The 19,773-nt window shown below is 38.2% G+C and overlaps 1 protein-coding gene across 1 annotated transcript; it reads right to left on the bottom strand.

The window, feature by feature from the left end:
- Positions 1-1,592: 1,592 nt before the first annotated feature.
- On the bottom strand, positions 1,593-10,154 carry LOC309702786 (uncharacterized protein). Its single transcript, XM_082527414.1, has 11 exons — positions 10,046-10,154; positions 6,505-6,540; positions 5,974-6,240; positions 5,326-5,592; positions 3,805-3,915; positions 3,643-3,658; positions 3,486-3,544; positions 3,276-3,326; positions 3,138-3,194; positions 2,613-2,672; positions 1,593-2,478 (listed from the first exon to the last, which is right to left on the bottom strand). Exons 1-11 carry the CDS (start codon positions 10,080-10,082, stop codon positions 2,396-2,398), a joined length of 1,044 nt encoding a protein of 347 aa, XP_082383540.1. The 5' UTR covers positions 10,083-10,154; the 3' UTR covers positions 1,593-2,395.
- Between the last annotated feature and the right edge of the window lie 9,619 nt (positions 10,155-19,773).

Below are 19,773 nucleotides of genomic sequence, written 5' to 3'. Positions count from 1 at the left end.
TTCACATTGCAGTACAACAACTATGAATGCACCCCGAGAAGGGGACTTCAAAGAAGTATCACAGGAATGACTACTCCAGCTTTCTATTTACAATTTAGTGTAATCAGGCCTTATAAATAAGAAGATAAGTAAAGATTTTTTTTCAGTTGTAGCCCTGCTTCTACACTGTTTCCAAAATAAGTAATGAAGATGTGAAGCTTGGATAATAAAAAAGGCATTTTAGTTTCTTTATTTGTCCTCCTTCATTCGTAAAAGCACAGAAACTTCAAACACAAATGAGTAGAAGTCAAAACTAGAATGAAGGCTCCAAATTTTTATTTTTTTTTTTCTCAAAGATATTTTTATTGAGTTGAAGCAACAAAGAAAAGCAAATACACGCAGAATTGACAAACACCAAACAAGCAAGTTTCACAGCGACTGTTAAAACTGAAATATCAGAATACAGATTAATGACACACTCACATGTCTTATAATTGCTTCCAGCAGTTTATCCCCTACCCACAACACTTAGAACCCCTATCCCTCAGACCAGGAAGGAAAAAACCAAACAAACAAAGCAAGAAAAAAGAAGCAAACAAATAAAAACAACATCACAGATAAATCAAAAACAAAATAAGAAAAACACACAAACGACTAACAATAAATAAATAAATAAATAAGTAAATAAATAAAAAGAAGAAGAAGGGGGGAGGATTTACTGAGCAATGCTGGAAGTCGGGTTTGTAGCCTGGAGGCTGGAAAAGTATTTCAGGAATTGCCCCCACACCTTGTAAAACTTACCGCTGTTGTTGCTAATCGCATACCGGATCTTTTCAAGGCTCAGATAGTACATAAGGTCCCTCAGCCACTGAGCCTGGGTGGGCAAAGGGGCACCCCTCCATCTTAGGAGGATTGTACGTCTAGCTACAAGGGAGGCGAAGGAGAGCATGCAACGCTGTGACGAGGTCAACCGTGCATCAGCCTCTCCAGTGGTGCCAAAAAGCGCAACTAAAGGGTCAGGATCCATATGGTGTCCAACAAGTAGGGATAAGGTCTGAAATATATCTCTCCAGAATCCTTCGAGGCTAGGGCACTTCCAGAACATATGAATAAGGGAAGCCTCCGCACTCCCACACTTATCACAGGTAGGGTCAACGTTCGGATACATACGGGATAGTTTGACTTTGGAGAGATGGAACCTATGCACAACCTTAAATTGTAAAAGACAGTGGCGGGCACATAGGGACGTGGAATTAACTAATTTGAGTATTAAGTCCCATGTATCCATAGACAGGGACTGATTTAAATCTTGTTCCCAGGCCGTTTTAATCTGATCTATCGAAGAACCGTTCATGCTCACCAGCCTGTCATAAATAAGAGAGATAAACCCTTTACGTGTTGGGATTAGGGTGAGGAGCATATCCCCTGGGCTTGCAGCTGGTGCTACCGGAAAGTTTGGAATCTGAGATTGGAGGAAATGTCTGGTCTGCAAATATCTGAAAAAATGTGTACGTGGGAGATTAAATTTTTCAGAAAGCTGGGCAAAAGATGCAAAAGTATTGTCAAAAAATAGATCATTGAAACATGTAATGCCCTTATCATGAAGGCTCCAAATTTGATCTTATTTCACTTTGAATCTGGTGAAACTTTAGTCCCAAGGAAAGCTGCACTATATATAAAGACACAGGGGGACGCTGTTTACTAAGCATTTAAAGACACGCTAACACTTAACGCTTCTAAAGGGCTCAGTAAGTCTGCACATAACTTCACTCATGCTGTAACTACCACCACAAAACAACTGTAAGTGAAAACAACATTGCAGCATTGGCAGGGACAGCAATAACAGTTACATAAACATAAAAAATACAGTAATCACAGCTTAAAACTCAACATTAAACACACTGTTCCACAGGCACAGCAGGGAACTACACTCCAGCCACTCCCAACATGTCACAGTATATAAAGTGTATTTATATGGCACACAGAATCAGATAACACAATGAAAAATCTGCCTGCAGTTTTATAAAGTTTTATAAAATTAAAAAAAATTTTTTTTTCAAATGATACTTAATCCATTCAGGATATAGAAAACATCAGTACAGATACTGAACTGAACTCAAAGCCACATCATCAGATAAAGCTCATTCATAATGAAATGGCAGCTTTTTAAAAAAACAGGCATGTTTTCTTCTCATTTCTTCTTTCAATGCTTTGTAAAATTCATATGAATTGATTCTGAACAAGGATAAGCAGAAGCGAATGGATGGATGTATAAAGTAAATTCTGTCCTGCATTCAACTGCTTTTGTTTGTTATTAATCTGGAAGAACATAATCATGATTATTTAATGGTTAAAGGTGATTTGGTAATGAATTTACTCAATTTAAAACCTATTTGATAATCATTACAGTCACAGGTCACAACATGAAAATTCCTTGTGTTTCTTGTGGTTTGATTTCAGAATAGACCGCTTTGTCAGCTGCTTCAGTGGCTGATTTTCCTGCAAATAAAAAACATTTTTAGTAACATCTTACTTCAAACTGACAACTTTACCCATTTATATAGTTTTCCCTGATGGATAAATGAAATGTAAAAGAGAAGAAAATATGGTACCTATTTTATTGCTTTGCTTACTTTTGTTACTGTTGCATTCAGCCTTACTGTAGGTGGCATCTGCGTACAACAGGCTGTCATCTATGAGAGGATGGACAGATCATCAGGGTAAAATAGGATGACATTCTTACCTTTACAGTTACAAATCCACTTCCAACAGATCTGGGGCTCTGTACAAAGCTTAATGATAATAGCACCATCACTCAAAAAAGTTGGTATAGGGGCAACATAAAGCTGGAAAAGGAAGAGTTGCAAAAAAAAGCTAATCTTAGACAGGTACGATTTGCAAAAGTTCACCATTCTGCAAATAAATTGTATAGAAATTTTTATTTTATTCTCTGTCATACTGCAGGCTTACTGGTGATTCATCAGATATTTAAAAGTCGAATGGAAAGCAGAGCCTTCAGCTTTCAGATCATCTGATTGTTGTGGTTTTCTCTGTATTACTGTAGGGCCTTTATCTCACAATAAAAAGTATATGAGTCAATTGTAATTTAGCCCTATATAAATAAAACTGGATTGAACTGAATTAACTTGAATTCTTACCTTTCTTAGTGAAGTTTTTAAGCTCAATCAAAGAATATGTGAAATCCCTGCATTCTGCTAAAATGAAGAATTAATACATAAAAATGGAACATAATCACAATGAGTCTGCATACTTATATGAAACTATAAATGCATTACCCTTTTCTCTGTCATCGTAGTCTCTGATTGATTCATATATACAAGCATCACCTGCAAAAACAAGTCAGTGCTAGATTAATAATGAAATTTCTATATATGAATTTGATTATCTTTTAAATAAAAAAACTGCAAATGTCAGAGTCAAAGTATAAAATAAATAAATTAATAAATAAAGCAACAATAGCAAAACTTGTCATAGTTAAGGCTGACCTTGGAGAGATTTATTTTGGCTGTGTTGAGCTTCTTCCTGGTTGATCCTGTGTTGAATCCTGGTGAAGCATAAAATGTAGTAAAACATTTGATTTGATAAGAAACACAGGTTGTAATTCTACTATGTAAAAATGTGAAGTAGGAGATTTGAACCAACCTGATAAAAGATTTATCTGTAAAAAAGACAAGTACATGTTTTTCTTTTAATTGTTCTGGTGCTGTGACATTGCATGGAGTGTTCAGGATACATCTGTGATTCTGAATAATTACATAATAATGGGATCATAATAAATCTCGTATCAGAAGGAAAAAGTCTCACCTTTTAACAGTTTGATGTGACACAGCAGCAGAAGAAGAAGAAGAATCAGTAAAATTCCACAAAGAAGTCCAGCGATCAACAGAGTAGGAAATGTTTCAGTCCTGGACTGTGCTGTAAGAAAGAATAACATTAATTATGAGGTGAGGTGCAACCAGGTAGCGTCAGATGGACTAAAGCATAATGTCTCTTATAATATTATAAAATAGAGCCTCACAAACACGTGGAATAATCACAAAGTATGCATATAAGTGTTAAAAGCTTCTTTAGGCTGCTCCCTTGTCACAAAGACTCGCCTGATATTGCAGAAATTTTTGAAGAGTCAGTTTAATATGATGGATACTTTGTAGTGTTTATGCCACAATATCCATGTTTGTGAAGCCCTGAAATCTGACCTGGTGCTTTGTGATAACTTATCCATGCTTATTTTGAATGAAGAAGGTTCAGCTTTAAGTTAAAGTACCCTCTGACTTCAGCTCTTTGGTATTTCACAGTCGGTCTTAATCCCTCCTACAAACTTGACATATATTTTACTATTCTCCTAATGTTAAATTAGTTCTGTTTGCATCTTGTATGATCTAAATTACTTCATATTTTCTGTTCTGAAGGTAGTTCAGATCTACGGTGATCTATAATTTGTGTGGTTTCTAGTTATAATCTGGATTATTTTATGTTGTAATGTAATATATTATGCTCCATAAATTTGTCCTGTTTTGTTATTGTTGTTGTAAAGTGTTGGTAGATGTTGTAAAGGCGGTGTGTAGTGGGCCGCCATGTGGTGATGAAAGGTGAGGCAAGTAAGCAGGAAGGAACAGTTTTCTGACCGTCATTGTGATAGTTGTTTCAGATATAATATCATAGAAATGTAAACGGAGCTCCTACTAGAGACATATGTTTTCTACTTTTCGGGTTTGCTACCAAAAGGCATACAAGTGATCTAAGAAAAGGACGAGTCAGAAACTTTACATCCTGCAGAAGTGGCAAAGAAGGACCGAAGATTGCCGCTACACCATCTATGGCTAGTGTAAACCAAGGGTTTTACAACAGTGTGGTCACCATAGGATTGCACTGGCCTGATGTTGTGAGCATTCAACATCAGTATACCATCTATTTAGGTTTACAACAACACATAAGAAGCAATAAGATCAAACTGCCATGCTATGAGTACATCCTTCTTTTTGCTAAGCACAGGACGTTAAAAGGGTCCAAGCTGTATTAATACTGATGTAATTCACTTTCCTCTACTCTGTCCTCTCACACAGGCTCATAGTGCATTTTATCCTTTCAGTGCATACATTTGTTTTGCTTTAATTCATTATGATGCTTTATGTTATTTGTAAATTACTCCTTTCCATTAATTTATGTGACGTCTCCTTGCTCCGACCACAACAACAGATTCACAAGAAGACAGAAGGCTTCTCATAATAGATACAAATAGAAACATGAAATCAGCAGAGAAAACTTAACACAGTATATTGATAATCATGAGTGAATGTATATTTCAAACTAAATTACTGAACTCACTGGTTTTCTCAATGGTGACTTCATCACTTCTATAAGTGTAGTAAACTGGGTTTCCTCTTGTTCCTATGCAGCTGTAGATTCCTCCTTGAGATACTCTGATATCTCTGTTTTGTTGATCTCTGATTTGAACTTCAGAGGTTGTTTGGGTTCGTCTGACCCACTCATATTTCCATCCATCAGAGCTCTGCACAGAGCAGGTCAGTGTCACACTGCCCCCTACTGGTATGATTGTTGTTCCTGCTGTCAGTGTGGCCCTGGGTTTATCTGCTGTTATGAAAAAGGATGAAACACAATGATGCATTAAATGTCTCTTCCTCATGTTTTGGTTTAGATAACAGAAACATCGTCACTTTAAACTTCATGAAGCTTTTGATGTTTCTTATGTTTCTTCTTTTCCTTTAGAAATGTAATTAAATTGAATTTCATCCATAATTGCTGTTGTTAAAACTCACACACCTGCTAATGATAGATTACAGAGTCTGTGAGTATTGTAGCACTGACTTTACTGTGAACGAAGTAACAGGTACAGTGATCTTGGTTAAAATTCAAGTTCAATGACAAATTTAATTAAATGTTCTCTATTTTATAATTCAGTTGAGCATTTGAACAGGGATCATATATTTATGCTGTCAGTCACTGAGGACTTACCGAATACAGTTATAGAGACAGTATTACTGTTCTTTCTATGACCTGAGCTCACCAAGCTACCAGAGCACTGATATTCACCACTGTAACCTGTAGATGTAATTTCAAATCTAAAGTCTTTGTCTGTGCCGTAGCGCACAAATTCTCGACCGTCCTTCTTGATTTCGTAATACCAGTCAGTGTCTTCTCCTTCATTCATGTCACATTTGAAGGTAACAAACTCTCCAATGAAATAACTGGACGAGCTGGGTTCAATAGTTAGCACAGCATCTAGAATCCAACACAACCACACAGTTAACAATCTGAAACACTTTTATGCACGAAACAATCTGTGACAGTGCGTTCATACACTGTTCATATATTGTTCATATATATATTTTACTATTCAAAACACAAACTGTGTTTATATTCATAAAATTATAAATATAGTGATGAAGAATGAAATAAAAACAAAAATGTGAGGTGCTTAAGACTGATAAAGTAGTTAAGATTAATATTTATTGAATAAATAAAAAAGTTAAACTTTTCAGTCACCTTGAGTGTTTCCAGTGCAGAGGAGGATACAGAGCACTATAATAAAGACAGAAACTTCAGACATCAAACTAAAGGCACTCACATATGTCTGTGTAGGTTGTCGGTCATGCAGATCATGTATTTATGCTATATCTGAGTGTCTAAGGAGCTCGGTGAGAAACTGATTGGAATTCTTTAAGTTTCCTGAAGGTGTTTCATATCTCTGCTGAGAAGCTTCTTCAGTTCTAAAATCAAATGGTGGAAAATCCCAGGCATTTCAACCCTAGTGATGGAATCCCTTAAGAAATCTGAATTCTTATCTGTTTATTTCTTCATATCTATTTGTGTTATTTCAGCTGTTACATTATATACGGTACACAGCACCTGGAACACAAAAATATGAAAATGCACAGAAACATTAATAAACAATCTTAATGTGGTGTATGTGTGTGTGTGTGTGTGAGAGAGAGAGGATGTCAAGTCTGAGTGTGTATGTGTCTTAGTCATGAAATGTACTTGATAATGAGGGTGGCAAGTTGCAATAACAGACAGACAGAGATGGATCGGGGAGAAGTGGGCCATTTGCAGCCCTCAATAGTACCAAAGACTTAAAAGGTTTCAAAATTATTTTAAGACCTTGCCTCACCCTATACATGTGGCCTACTGACATCACCTGATGCAAAATGTTAGTAGGGATTGAGGATCCCAAGGAGGGATCTTTGAACTGCATTGTAGGTGGCAGACAGTAAAGAAAACCACCACTAGGGTTTAAATACCTTCATTCTCAATCTATTGGTTTTAGAACTGTAGAAACTTCTCAGATGAGAGGAGGAGTGTCTTCACAAAACTTCAAGAAGTAAAGTTATCTTCTGTCCAAGCTCTGTAGACACTCAAATAGCTCATAAAAAACACTTGTGGTTGTACCAGTGTCTACTATTGATTGATTGATTGAATCTTTATTTTGAACATGTTGAAAAAGTATAAAAAATAGAATTAAAAGAGACAAATGAACAAAGCAAACAAAAGGAAAACGAGCAACCACAACTCCAAATAACGTCCATGTTCAAAAAGGAGCAGGAAGAAGCATAAGCTTATTTAATCCCACCCCTTTTCCACTATCTAGTATCAATAGACTACAGAAATACCTCCTTGCAATTACATTATATGTTATGTGTAATTTTTTTTTTTTAATATATACACATATATGTTTCTATCTATCCATACATACGTATATACACACATACGCACATATACACATTTTCAGTAACCCCATTAACACCTCAAGGATACACAACCTACAATTATATATATATATATATATATATATATATATATATATATATATATATTAGGGGTGCAACGATATTCGTATCGATATTGAACCGTTCGATACAGTGCTTTCGGTTCGGTACGCATATGTATCGAACAATACAATTTTTAAAAAAAAAAAATTATTATTATTTTTTTTTTGTCCCGTTTGGATCTATAGCCATCAGAATTGTTGTCTTGAGGCCAAGAAAGATGCCAAGAGGATTTATTTTACCAAGTGGATCATCATATTGGTCCATTTGATTGACCTTTATTATAATTATGAATTTATTTTATTTTCAGTTGCAAACGGGACAGACATGACTGTGGGATAGGACAGGGGGAAAGAATGAAAGAAAGAGGGGAGAGAAAGAAAGAAAACCAAAGGGGAGAAAAAAAAAGAACAATACAAAATTTGTAATTTATTTTATCAACTTTCCTTCTGACGATGCTGTCTGTGTTGAGCGCTCAGTGAATCTGCGTTCGACTACTCCGCCTAGGCTGCACTGACCAGCGCAGATCCACTGAGCGCTCAACACAGACAGCATCATCAGAAGGAAAAGCGCAGGGCAAGCTAGCGAGACAGAAAGTTAAGCTCTCCTCGCAACATGGACCTCCCCCACCCTCATTCAGATCTGGCGTTTGGAATTATTTTGGTTTTCATGTGACGTATGACCCTGAAGGTAAGCGAGTCATGGACTAAAGTAAAACAGTATGTTGGATGTGCCATGCAATGCTCAATTACATGGGTGGGAACTAGTGTGTTAGCGCAGTTAGCTCGTTAACGTGTTGGCCGTCTAGCCCCATGCACGGGGCGATCGGCGGTAGCTCGTTAACGGAGATTTGCCGTGTTGTGGCGTTAAGGTCATTTCAACGAGATTAACCTGAAAGCACTAGTGGGAACACAACGAATATGACTGCACATTTACGCCGACATCATCCTAGTGCAAAGACAAAGATGAGTGATTCCTCAATCAGATACAGGGCTTGCAATATTGCTAGCCCGACGTCCCGGGGCTAGCGATTTTTTCAGTCGGGGTACCAAAATCTATCTCTGCCCTGCCCGTCGGGCTATTGTAGGAAGGAAAAATATATGTCAATGCTTTTGCATTCTTTCAGAAATGTAGCTGGGTAATTATGTCATTGGCATCGGTGAGCCACTGTCAATATGTGACATATTGAAATCGCGTTTGAATTTGCGCTTGTTTTTTTGCTTTCACTTTGCAATCGTGCGAACTGTGTATAGAGAGCGACAGCACTGATCTGTGAGTGATGATAATTTGTGCACCAATTCCTCTGACATCGTCTTATCGATCGTTAGCTTACAATGCAAACATGACAAGTGAAATCTCCCGCAGGAAGCTTAAACATGTGAGAGGTTGATCGCACAGATAATCGCTGACCGTTATGTGTGTGTGTGTAAAAGCAGCAGGATATATGATATATATTTTATATTATTTTAGTTCTGCTGAGCCAAATAAGACAGGTCAGGGTGAAGAAGTGACAGCCAAAGAAAAGCTTACCACAAAACAGAGAAGTTATGACAAATCAGACTATAAGGCAAAAAGAAAGTACAGCTTTATGGTTTCATGGACAAAAGAATTTCTGTGGCTGCAATATGACGAGCTAAATAACCAGGGGTGCACATAAGTGGTCCGCAGGTGCGCATTCGCTGTCAAAATAAAAAACACGTACAAGGGTTAGGGTTAAATTTAAAAACTGTACTTTTGAGTTAAAATATATATTTATAATTTTAATAAATGACAAATTAAAAAGGCATGAACATTTTTTTTGTATCGAAAAAATATCGAACCGTGACACCAAAGGATCGAACCGAACCGAACCGTGAATTTTGTGTATCGTTGCACCCCTAATATATATATATATATACCCATACCAACATACCCGTGCATGCGCACACACATGAAAATATTAGACAAGAACACCCTATCAAATCTCTACCTTTTCCCTGTACCCTGTAAAAACCATATCCTTAAACCGCTTTTTATATACATCAAATTATCACTGATGGAGAAACAAACCTTTGTTAGATAAACTAAACCAGCTCCACTCTGATCTGAGTCAGTGCACTAAAATCTAATCCAGTCTACAAACAACCACGTTGGTAACAAACATGAGAGTCCTCTGATCACATGACCTGAAATGGTACAAATGACTGATGCTCTGTTCTTCTTACTAAAACATGTTTATGGATCAGTATGAATCAAACAATAGGAGTCAGTGATGTACTCACAGAATAGGCCCAGCTCACAGAGCAAAGTGGCTCCCATCCTCACATCCAGCAGTGACACGTCTGAAAACTTCTACAACTTTCTGTAAAGAGAGAGAGTGAAGCAGCAGCACAGCAGATACCAAAGAGCTGAGAAGGAAACAAAGATTTTTTTCAACTTCTTCTCTCAGCTTCCTTCCTTTTCTCACTGACATGACATACTTAACAGGATCTGACCACAGCATGACGTGTTTATGCTCTTTTATATTCATTTCAATTTTCATCTGTCCAGGGTGTACCCCACCTCTCATCCTAAAACAGCTATGTCAGGCTCCAATCCACCTGAGAACCAGAACTTCATAAACAATTAAGAAAATAGATTCATAGGAGAATAAAGTTTTAACTGATGCTGATAAACAGAGATGTCAATATAAAACTAAAACTACATCTGAACTGACAAAGCTGAGCTTGACTCATTTAGAATTTCATTACACTAATGCAGATTTTGTGAAATTGTGGTTTGGTGATAAATTCACCCACATGTCGTGAGCAAGCTCAAGCTAAACAGAAATAGTGTTGTTAACCAGAAGTGGGCGTGAGGCTAGAGGAAGTCCTGCCCCCTCTCTCAGATTAGAACGCTATGACCTTAACAGTGCTGCTGTGTTTATGGTGATGTCAGCTGGGCTAAGTTCCTGAGGCTCATGGGTAACTTGAAAATTGTTGGCCACATCAGTGTGACAAAGTTTCACACTTTGTACTTTATTTTTTGCAGAAGAATAGGAAGAAAATAAAAAGTAGAAACACAAAGTTGCTTCACCCACAGTTACACCTGTTTATTTTTATTTATATTTATTCTTAAATGGGCACCTGCTACACACAGAGCTTAATACAAACAGGACAACTCACTGGCAGTGAGTGTTTTCCCTTTTCTGGCTTCTGCAAACCCTCAAAGTGACAGAAGCTTTAATTTCATTTGAAAAAAAAAAAAACTCACAAGAGATACCACAGAGTGGGTTTTTTTGCAGAACTTTTCTAGTTTTAATGACTATTAAAAGTTAAAAACGTAAGCCACATTTAAAAAGCTGTTTATTCTGTACAGTTTAAGTACTTTAAATTTCACTGCAATTCTATGATCACCATATAATGATGCATGTCGGTGGACAAATATGTGATGCAGATGAGCTAAATGGCTTCTGTTGAGGAGCTAAATAAAGGCCTATTATAACTTTTATCTGGATCAGTCATATCAGATAGAAACTGCTACATCAACAGTTTTGTAGCAGATAAATTCTTTGCTGTTTTTTTGCTTTTGGCAGAACAGGAAGTCTTTAATGTGCAGGAGTATACTGAGTGTTAACAGGGCAAATTTGTCTAAACTAGCTGCTGGGGCAGTGCAGTGCAGTGCAGTATGCATCCCGGGTGTTTGGATAGAAGGTCCAGAGTTGTACTGTCCCTGTATTGGTCCCTGTGCTGCCTGGCTGGCCTTGTGTGGCTACATGCGTTTTGGTTTTCTCTCTCTCCTCTCTCCTGCTAGGTGCTGCCTGGGCGGAGCTCATTGTGGGCTCCAGCCCTAGGCCCTCACACCTGCAAGCAATCACCTGTGGTTCATCAACTTGTCTGCTCTCACTACTTAAGGCAGAGGCTGGGAGCACCTGCCACTAGGCTATTGTGTAATGTTTGTTTGTGTAGCTCTGGCCTTAACAAAAGTTTTGAGCTCTCTCTGTGTTTTCTCTTGGTGTTAATTATTCTATTCTTGTATATAGATCTTTCGTGCTTTGTCTGGAACCCTGGTGACTGGAATCTGTACGGTTGTGCCGCGATCAAGTGTGGCATATGTGAGGAAGGAGATTCCTGTGTGAAGTGAGCCGACAGTGAGGAGCTGTGTGAGAGAATTACTCTGTTTCCCTGATTCTCCCATGGAACCCTGGCAATTCTGGACACCCCCCCCCCCCCCCCCCCCTCACCTGCATTTAGTGTGCTGGAAATGTGAAAATAAATAATTGTTCATTGCAATTGTGATTGTCTGCCTCTGAGTCCATCCCACTTTGTTGTGACAATCCCATGTTTTAAAGTCTGCATACCGCTATAAAGTTGGGTGAGTGGATTCCAGATTATCATTGTCAACACTTCTGTTCTCCTCAAATTTTACACCTTTTCAACACTAAAACCATATTTTTAATCTCTCTACTACTGCAGTATAAAACCATTTAATTCAATTCAGGTATGTATATTTTTATTACATTAAATTTAAAGAGTGAAATGGTAGTATTTCTAAAGTTATTTATTGATATTTATATTATGAAAAGCAGGTTTTTGACATTTTAGGTCTTTTAAGTTTTTAGGTAAAATAAGCACACACAAAACAAAAGCAAACAACAAGAACACAAAGCTGGCAAACCCACCCGATTGACCAAAATCAACTCAAAATACTCCCACACACAACAGAACCTCTCTTCCTCCGTATCTCTGAATAGAATGATCAGTGGTTTGCTGTCTCTCACCATCAAAACACTCCACAAATCCCACAAATGATACACTCCCTTATAAACCATTGAATCAGGTACTAAAGCTTCGGACATCACTGATCACGTGACTCTGGCCAAATGAGTCAAGCCTTGACACTGTGCTTCGGAAGCAGTGGGTTGGTTTCTTTTGGTCACATGCGCTGGAGCGTCAGCTTCAAGCGGGCCATCACTAACAGGAAGGAACCTCTGGCAGAACCAGGCTCAGGGAGGGGCGCCCATCTGCTGCGACCGGTTGGGGTGAGAAGGAGGAGAGGATAGAAGACATGCTGTGGAAGAGAGACAGAGATTAATAACAGATATGATTCAATGCAGAGAGGTCTATTGACACATGATGAGTGAGAAAGGTGACTGAAAAGGAAAAACTCAATGCATCATGAGAATCCCGCAGCAGCCTACGTCTATTGCAGCATAACTAACCCTAACTATATGCTTTAGCAAAATGTTTTAAGCCTAATCTTAAAAGTAGAGATAGTGTCTGTCTCCCGAATCCAAACTGGAAGCTGGTTCCACAGAAGAGGGGCCTGAAAACTGAAGGCTCTCCCTCCCATTCTACTTTTAAATACTCTAGGAACAACAAGTAGGCCTGCAGAGTGAGAGCGAAGTGCTCTAATAGGGTGATATGGTACTACAAGGTCATTAAGATAAGATGGGGCCTGATTATTTAAGACCTTGTATGTGAGGAGCAGGATTTTGCATTCAATTCTGGATTTAACAGGAAGCCAATGAAGGGAAGCCAAAACAGGAGAAATATGCTCTCTCTTTCTAGTCCCTGTCAGCACTCTTGTTGCAGCATTTTGGATTAGTTGAAGGCTTTTCAGTGAGTTTTTTTGGACATCCTGATAATAATGAATTACAGTAGTCCAGCCTGGAAGTAATAAATGCATGAACTAGTTTTTCAGCATCACTCTGAGACAGGATATTTCTAATTTTAGAGATGTTGTGTAAGTGGAAGAAAGTAGTTCTACATATTTGTTTAATATGTGCGTTGAAGGACATATCCTGGTCAAAAATGACTCCAGGGTTCCTGACAGTGTTACTGGAGGCCAAGGTAATGCCACCCAGAGTAAAAATCTGGTTAGATACCATATTTCTAAGCTTTTCAGGGCCGAGTGCAATAACCTCAGTTTTATCTGAATTAGAAGCAGAAAGTTAGCGGCCATCCAGGTCTTTATGTCTTTAAGACATTCCTGCAGTTTAACTAATAGTGTGTGTTATCTGGCTTTATGGATAGATAGAGCTGGGTGTCATCTGCAAAGCAGTGAAAATGTATGCTATGTCTTCTAATGATGCTGCCTAAGGGAAGCATGTATAATGTAAACAGAATTGGTCCTAGCACTGAACCCTGTGGAACTCCATAATTAACCTCAGTTTGTGAAAAGGACTCTCCATTTACATGTACACATTGGAGTCTATTAGATATGATACAAACCACTGCAGCCTGTAATACCTACAGCATGTTCTAATCGCTCTAATAGGATATTATGGTCGACAGTATCGAACGCTGCACTAAAGTCTAACAGGACAAGCACAGAGATGAGTCCACTGTCAGAGGCCATAAGAAGATCATTTGTAACCTTCACTAAAGCTGTTTCTGTGCTGTGATGAGCTCTGAAACCTGACTGTAACTCTTCAAATAAACCATTCCTCTGCAGATGATCTGTTAGCTGTTTGACAACTACTCTTTTTGATATGAAAGGAAGGTTGGAGATTGGCCTATAACAGGGGTCGGCAACCCTGGGCACGTGTGCCACAGCTGGCACGCAAAGGGTTAACTGTTGGCACGACCGAGACGGCCGCCGCTCCGAGTGTCAGGTGAACTAAACTTCAGGTAAGAAGTTATGACCTGCAATCTATCTGGGTCAGATATAAACCAAGTTTAGGTGGAGTTTATTTTCGTTGTGCTGACTTTTTACAGTCAGTTACAATAACTCGTACTGCGTACTAGCTAGCATGACAGAGTTTCTATACAGCTGGGTGGATGCTATGATGTTACTGATAGTGAACTTTATTTAATTCATAAGGTTAGTTAGTAGAGTTGCCAACCGTCCCGTAAAAAACAGAATCGTTCCGCATTCAGAGAAATTATTACGCGTTTCGTACTGATCTGAAAAGGAACACAGTTTGTCCTGTACTTCAGCTAGAATGAAAAAGACACAAAGCTGGAGTTATTCTGTCTTTTCACTGTCAGCTGCTTCTTTTTCTCTCTCTCTCTCTCCCTCTCTCTCCTGTTGCTACTTCAATCACGATCTGATCAATGATCAGCTGATCGGTATTTCTGTCGCAAGCCCCTCTCTCCCTTGTCTATCGCCCACTTTGCGCCAGAAAGAGGAAACCAGCGGATGTCGCGCTAAACAGATACACAGATAAACAGATACATTGGTAGATTCGAGACAGAATTCACAATGTGTTTTCAGGACGTTCAGGTGTATGGACCAATATTTTCTTTTCTGATCAAACCAGAAATCTTTAATGAGCAGCTGGATTTGTCTTGCATTAACTGGCTGAGTTAATGCCAGTTAATGCGACATCGAAATGCAGCTGATTGAAATAAATACCTCGGCTCTGTGGGGGTCAAAGTTTGCAGAACTACGAACGCAGCTGGAATCCACAGCTGTGCGTGTTCGTGGAGCTTGAATTTTCACCTGCTGGACATCACTACCTGACAAGTTTAACTGTCTTCAGAACATTGCAGAGGCCTTATTGACAGTATTTGGCTCTACATATCTGTGTGAGCAGATTTTCTCTCACACAAAGAGTGTCCTCAGGTAGCCGTCTGAATGCTGGACACCAGCTCTGGGAGACCAGAGATCACATTAACATGTGTATCTCTGTATTAACAAACATGCCTTATTGGCCCAGTTTATTTTCTTATCATTTTTGTGAGGAGACCATAAATAGCATTTGTATTTTCTGTTGTACAGTTCATTTGCTGTGTTGGAGTTCTTGTGATGGATAAAAAGTGGGGTTTTTTTTGCTTCAAAATAGCTGATAACTATTCGGTGATAGCTGCCAACATCTGCGAACAAATATAATTCTATAAAGTGATTCTATATAGTGTGTAACTGTTCATGTAGAGCGTCATTACATTTATTGCTAATGCAATCATATGGAACACTGACTTCTGAGGAAATTTTAGATGGCACTCATCATCAGAAAGGTTCCCTACCCCTGCTGTAAGCTGTATAAGGACTCTGAAGCTGTGGGATTTTGTTTCTCTACAGGACACTGACCTGTGAAGAGAATATTTCTGTGGTAACCTTGTATTGTGTTTAAGAATGCTCTCACTTTCCAGATGGCTTTATTCTTTTCTTGCTTATCAGAGAAATCAAGGTCATTTGTTAATTTAATGGGTTGCCTAATCTCCAAGAATCTGTCTGACTTGTTGAATTGGCTAAAACCAGGAACCAGTAAATTCAGATCTTAGTTTGACAAGTTATGTGGTGACCAAATATATGCTGAAGAATGTTTCACTTCCAGACTGTTTTCAGTTTTAATGCCAGCTTCAGAAATGTCCATCTCACACTTTAGTATGCTCTTAGCTTAACTCTTAGCTGCTGTGTGTGTGTGGTCAACTGAAAATGTTCTTATTTCCCCCTCTAGATATCAAACAATCTGTGCAATTTCAGTCATCTTGTGCTCTGTGAGGCCACAACAAATGTGGCATCAATAGAAAGCCCAGGATGTTCCCTTGACTGCACAGCAGGAATTATACATTGCATGAATGATGCTTGATGGTAAAGTCTAATTCGTGTGAACTATGGAAACCTACTTCAGAAGAGCATAAAAATATTCACAGATTCTCTTTAACCAAAGCAAATGATCTGTATAGTTTGCAACAAACTCACCAATCAAAAAAAATAGCCTAGCATAGCACATAGTAAATAAAGATTTGAATAAGTATAATGAGAAAAATAAATCATTTTGATCCACTTCAAATAAATCATTAATAAAATAACAACAGATTTTCAAATACTAAATAGCAAACAAAATTTGTCATATGTGTATAAATGGTGTGCCAATCTGGTCGAGTTCAGAGCTACAAAATTAGAGCCAACTTATATAAATTCTACTCATGATAGTTTATGGGGGTTACCTACATGCTTATACATAGAAGAAATAAGATTATAGATCATTTTTGAAGGTTAACAGTATTTTACATTTTAAACATCTATTATAGTCAGCTCTAGTTTTGTTGACAGTGGATCTTGAACTAAATGAGCAGGCAAACAAAGATTCACAAGATAATTCAAACCAGGTCATGTGAAACAGACACAGTCTTTCAAGCTATTTTATACATGAAAAATGTTGTTAAATCTTCCATGTATGAGCTGTTTCTAGTTATAATCTTGAATCATCAATAAAGGATTATTTGATACAATCATTTTTAACTTAAAACACCAAAAAAAAAAAAAAAACACAGACATGCAGTACTACAGCTCCTCTAGTCTGGTTTGATGCACTGTATTTGTGATCCACCTGAAATACAGTAAGAATAGTTTAAGAAGGTCACAACTCAATTACATGAAATCCCAGAGTTACTATTTGTTACTTTTATGGCTCATCATTGTCATACTGTACCTGGTCCAGGATCTTCAAAGCCTCTACCTGTCTCATAAATACAACGATCACCTGCAAGTTAGCAACAGTTGAGTCATAATAAAGTGCAAATGGTCTAACATTTAATCATTCTTTCTAAACAGTGTTAGACCTGACCATTGGAAAGAGCAAAGTACACATGATGTTGATTTTCCTCCTGGTTGATTGTTTCAGACAGTGTAACACTGAAATTATCAAAATACATGAATATTCCTGCAATGGAAGTATGTTATTATCAGTAGACCAAAAGTATTTTTGTACATTAAAGCTGTTGATTAGCTGCACCAACCTGTTGCATATTTAAAAACATATTTTACCAATGAACATGATACGAGAAGAAGGGCTTTACTTTGCAATAATAAACAGTGATCATAGTTCAGAGTTTCTTACCTCCATGTCTTTTATTGCTATGTCTTTTATAGAGCTGCACTGAATATAATGACAAGTATCAAACATCCACCAGCTGCACCCAGGAAAAGGATCGAGCATTTTTCTGAAAATGATCACATTGTTCAAAGGAGGTTGCAAAGAAAAGCGTCTGGACTTCTTTAAGTTACTTGAAGGCATTTCACCTCTCATCCAAGAAGCTTCTTCAGTTCTAAGGTCAAATGGTGGGGAGTCCCAGATATAAACCTAGTGGGAGTAACCCCCACAGAGGGACAAAAGGACCCCCTGATGATCCTCTAATCGCCTGAGCCAAGGTGTGAAACTGGGCGTGGGTCCCAATCAGCCAGAGTTTCGGGTGAGTTCATTGTGAAACCTGGCCCCACCTTATCATGCGAATTCCTGAGATCAGATGGCCCAGGATGTGAGTGGGCGTTAAGGCATCTGGGAAGGGATCTCAAAACTGGATTATAGATGGCAGACAGTTGGTGTCGTAAATCCCCACCTCTGTTCAAAGATGGTCGCTCACAGTGGACATAGATGGCTTCTTTCACTCCTCTTTCAAACCATCTGTCCTCTCTGTCCAAAATGTGAACATTGGCATCCTCGAAAGAGTGTCCTTTATCCTTAAGATGCAGATGGACTGCTGAGTCTTGTCCTGTGGAGGTGGCTCTTCTATGTTGTGCCATGCGCTTGTGAAGTGGCTGTTTGGTCTCTCCGATGTAGAGGTCTGGGCATTCCTCGCTGCACTGTACAGCATACACCACATTGTTAAGTCTGTGTTTTGGCGTTTTGTCTTTCGGGTGAACCAGTTTTTGTCTGAGCATGTTGCTGGGTCTGAAATGCACCGGGATGTCATGCTTGGAGAAAACTCTCCTGAGTTTTTCTGATACACCGGCTACATAGGGGATGACTGAGAACCTTCACAGACGATCACATTGTTCGTTAACAACAGCTCATAATTAAAAGAAAAAATAACAACAATGGGAATATCATCAGCATAATATAAATAAATCAGATCCCTTCCACAGTTACTATCACATCATTCATGATCACTAATATCATAATTTAAAGAAACATTAAAAGAAAGAAAGAGGGAGTAAATATGCACACTGGGGGATGGGCTGGTTGCCAGACAGACAGGTCGCCAATCTGTCGCAGGGCTAACACATAGACACAGACAACCAATCACACTCATATTCACACCTATGGGCAAATTAAAGTTTCCAATTAACCAATCCCCACTTTTATATAATGTATTATATAAAATTAGGCCAATCTACCACGATAAGCTTCATTAAATCCAGAGTACTATTAGTACTATTCTGTTGGTCATATTTAGGATAAAATGTGTTCAATAAATAAAAAAAAAATCTGAAAATCAAAATGCATAAATAACATACATTAAAAAGATCTAAGAATTAATTTTATTGTAAAAATAGATAATCAAATAACAGGAACAAAGAAAAACATCTCTGATTATTATATAACTGGCGATGAAAAATGAATATTGGTATTGTTGTAATCTACAGGGTTCACATTTGAGCAAATATAACAACTGGATTTTGCCTCAAGGTGTGTGTAGTATTTGTATTACTTCCCTTATTTAAAAAAGTGATGGAAAGACAAAAAATGATGTGTAGTGTCAAAAGGATGTCACACTGAATTTCACAAGGACTTATATGCGAGTTGGTATATGTAGGTATATGTGAACACATATACATAATGTCATGGCTGTGTGCAGGCAGGCAGAGAGGAAGGAGCCAAAATGCAGGACTCACGGAGGCGAAAGTAAACTCAGAATAAACTGCTTTATTGCAGGCTGCTGATCAAACAGAAGACTAACTAAACTGGAAAATATAAACTAACAGGCAGGCAAAAACAGGTAACAACGGATGAGAGAAAGGAGGGGAACACACCTGGGAGAAATCACAGCTGACGAGACAGGGGAAACATAAACTGTACACACTCACATAAGACAAGGACCTTCAGAATAAAACAGGAAACTAACAGACACAGAGGACCAGACGAGACATCATGGACAGACAGAGGGACATACGGGCAGAGAAGACTAAGCACAGGCAAAACCTAAACTAAACATGAGGGCAAGAGAACAAAACCTAACCCAGAAATAATAATCATCATCATCATCATCATCATCAGATAGCTAAAGAATCAGAACATAATTATAATGAGCATAATCTGGAAACACACCAAAATAAAAGAAACTGAAAAAGCAGGGTCAAA

This window comes from Aulonocara stuartgranti (genome assembly GCF_965226115.1).
Source record: "Aulonocara stuartgranti genome assembly, chromosome: 3".
Classification (NCBI taxonomy): Eukaryota; Metazoa; Chordata; class Actinopteri; order Cichliformes; family Cichlidae; genus Aulonocara; species Aulonocara stuartgranti.
The sequence above is the reverse complement of the archived record's forward strand: the minus strand, read 5'-3'. Positions and strand labels throughout refer to the sequence as shown.

Bases quoted from the DNA above. Each gene is read 5' to 3' on its own strand.
- LOC309702786 (XM_082527414.1), bottom strand. From the start codon at position 10,082: ATGGGAGCCACTTTGCTCTGTGAGCTGGGCCTATTCT. The intron at 6,541-10,045 runs GTGAGTACATCA...TCTTTATTATAG, and splicing joins CTGTGAGCTGGGCCTATTCT to TGCTCTGTATCCTCCTCTGC. The intron at 2,479-2,612 runs GTAAGCAAAGCA...TTTTATTTGCAG, and splicing joins TGAATGCAACAGTAACAAAA to GAAAATCAGCCACTGAAGCA.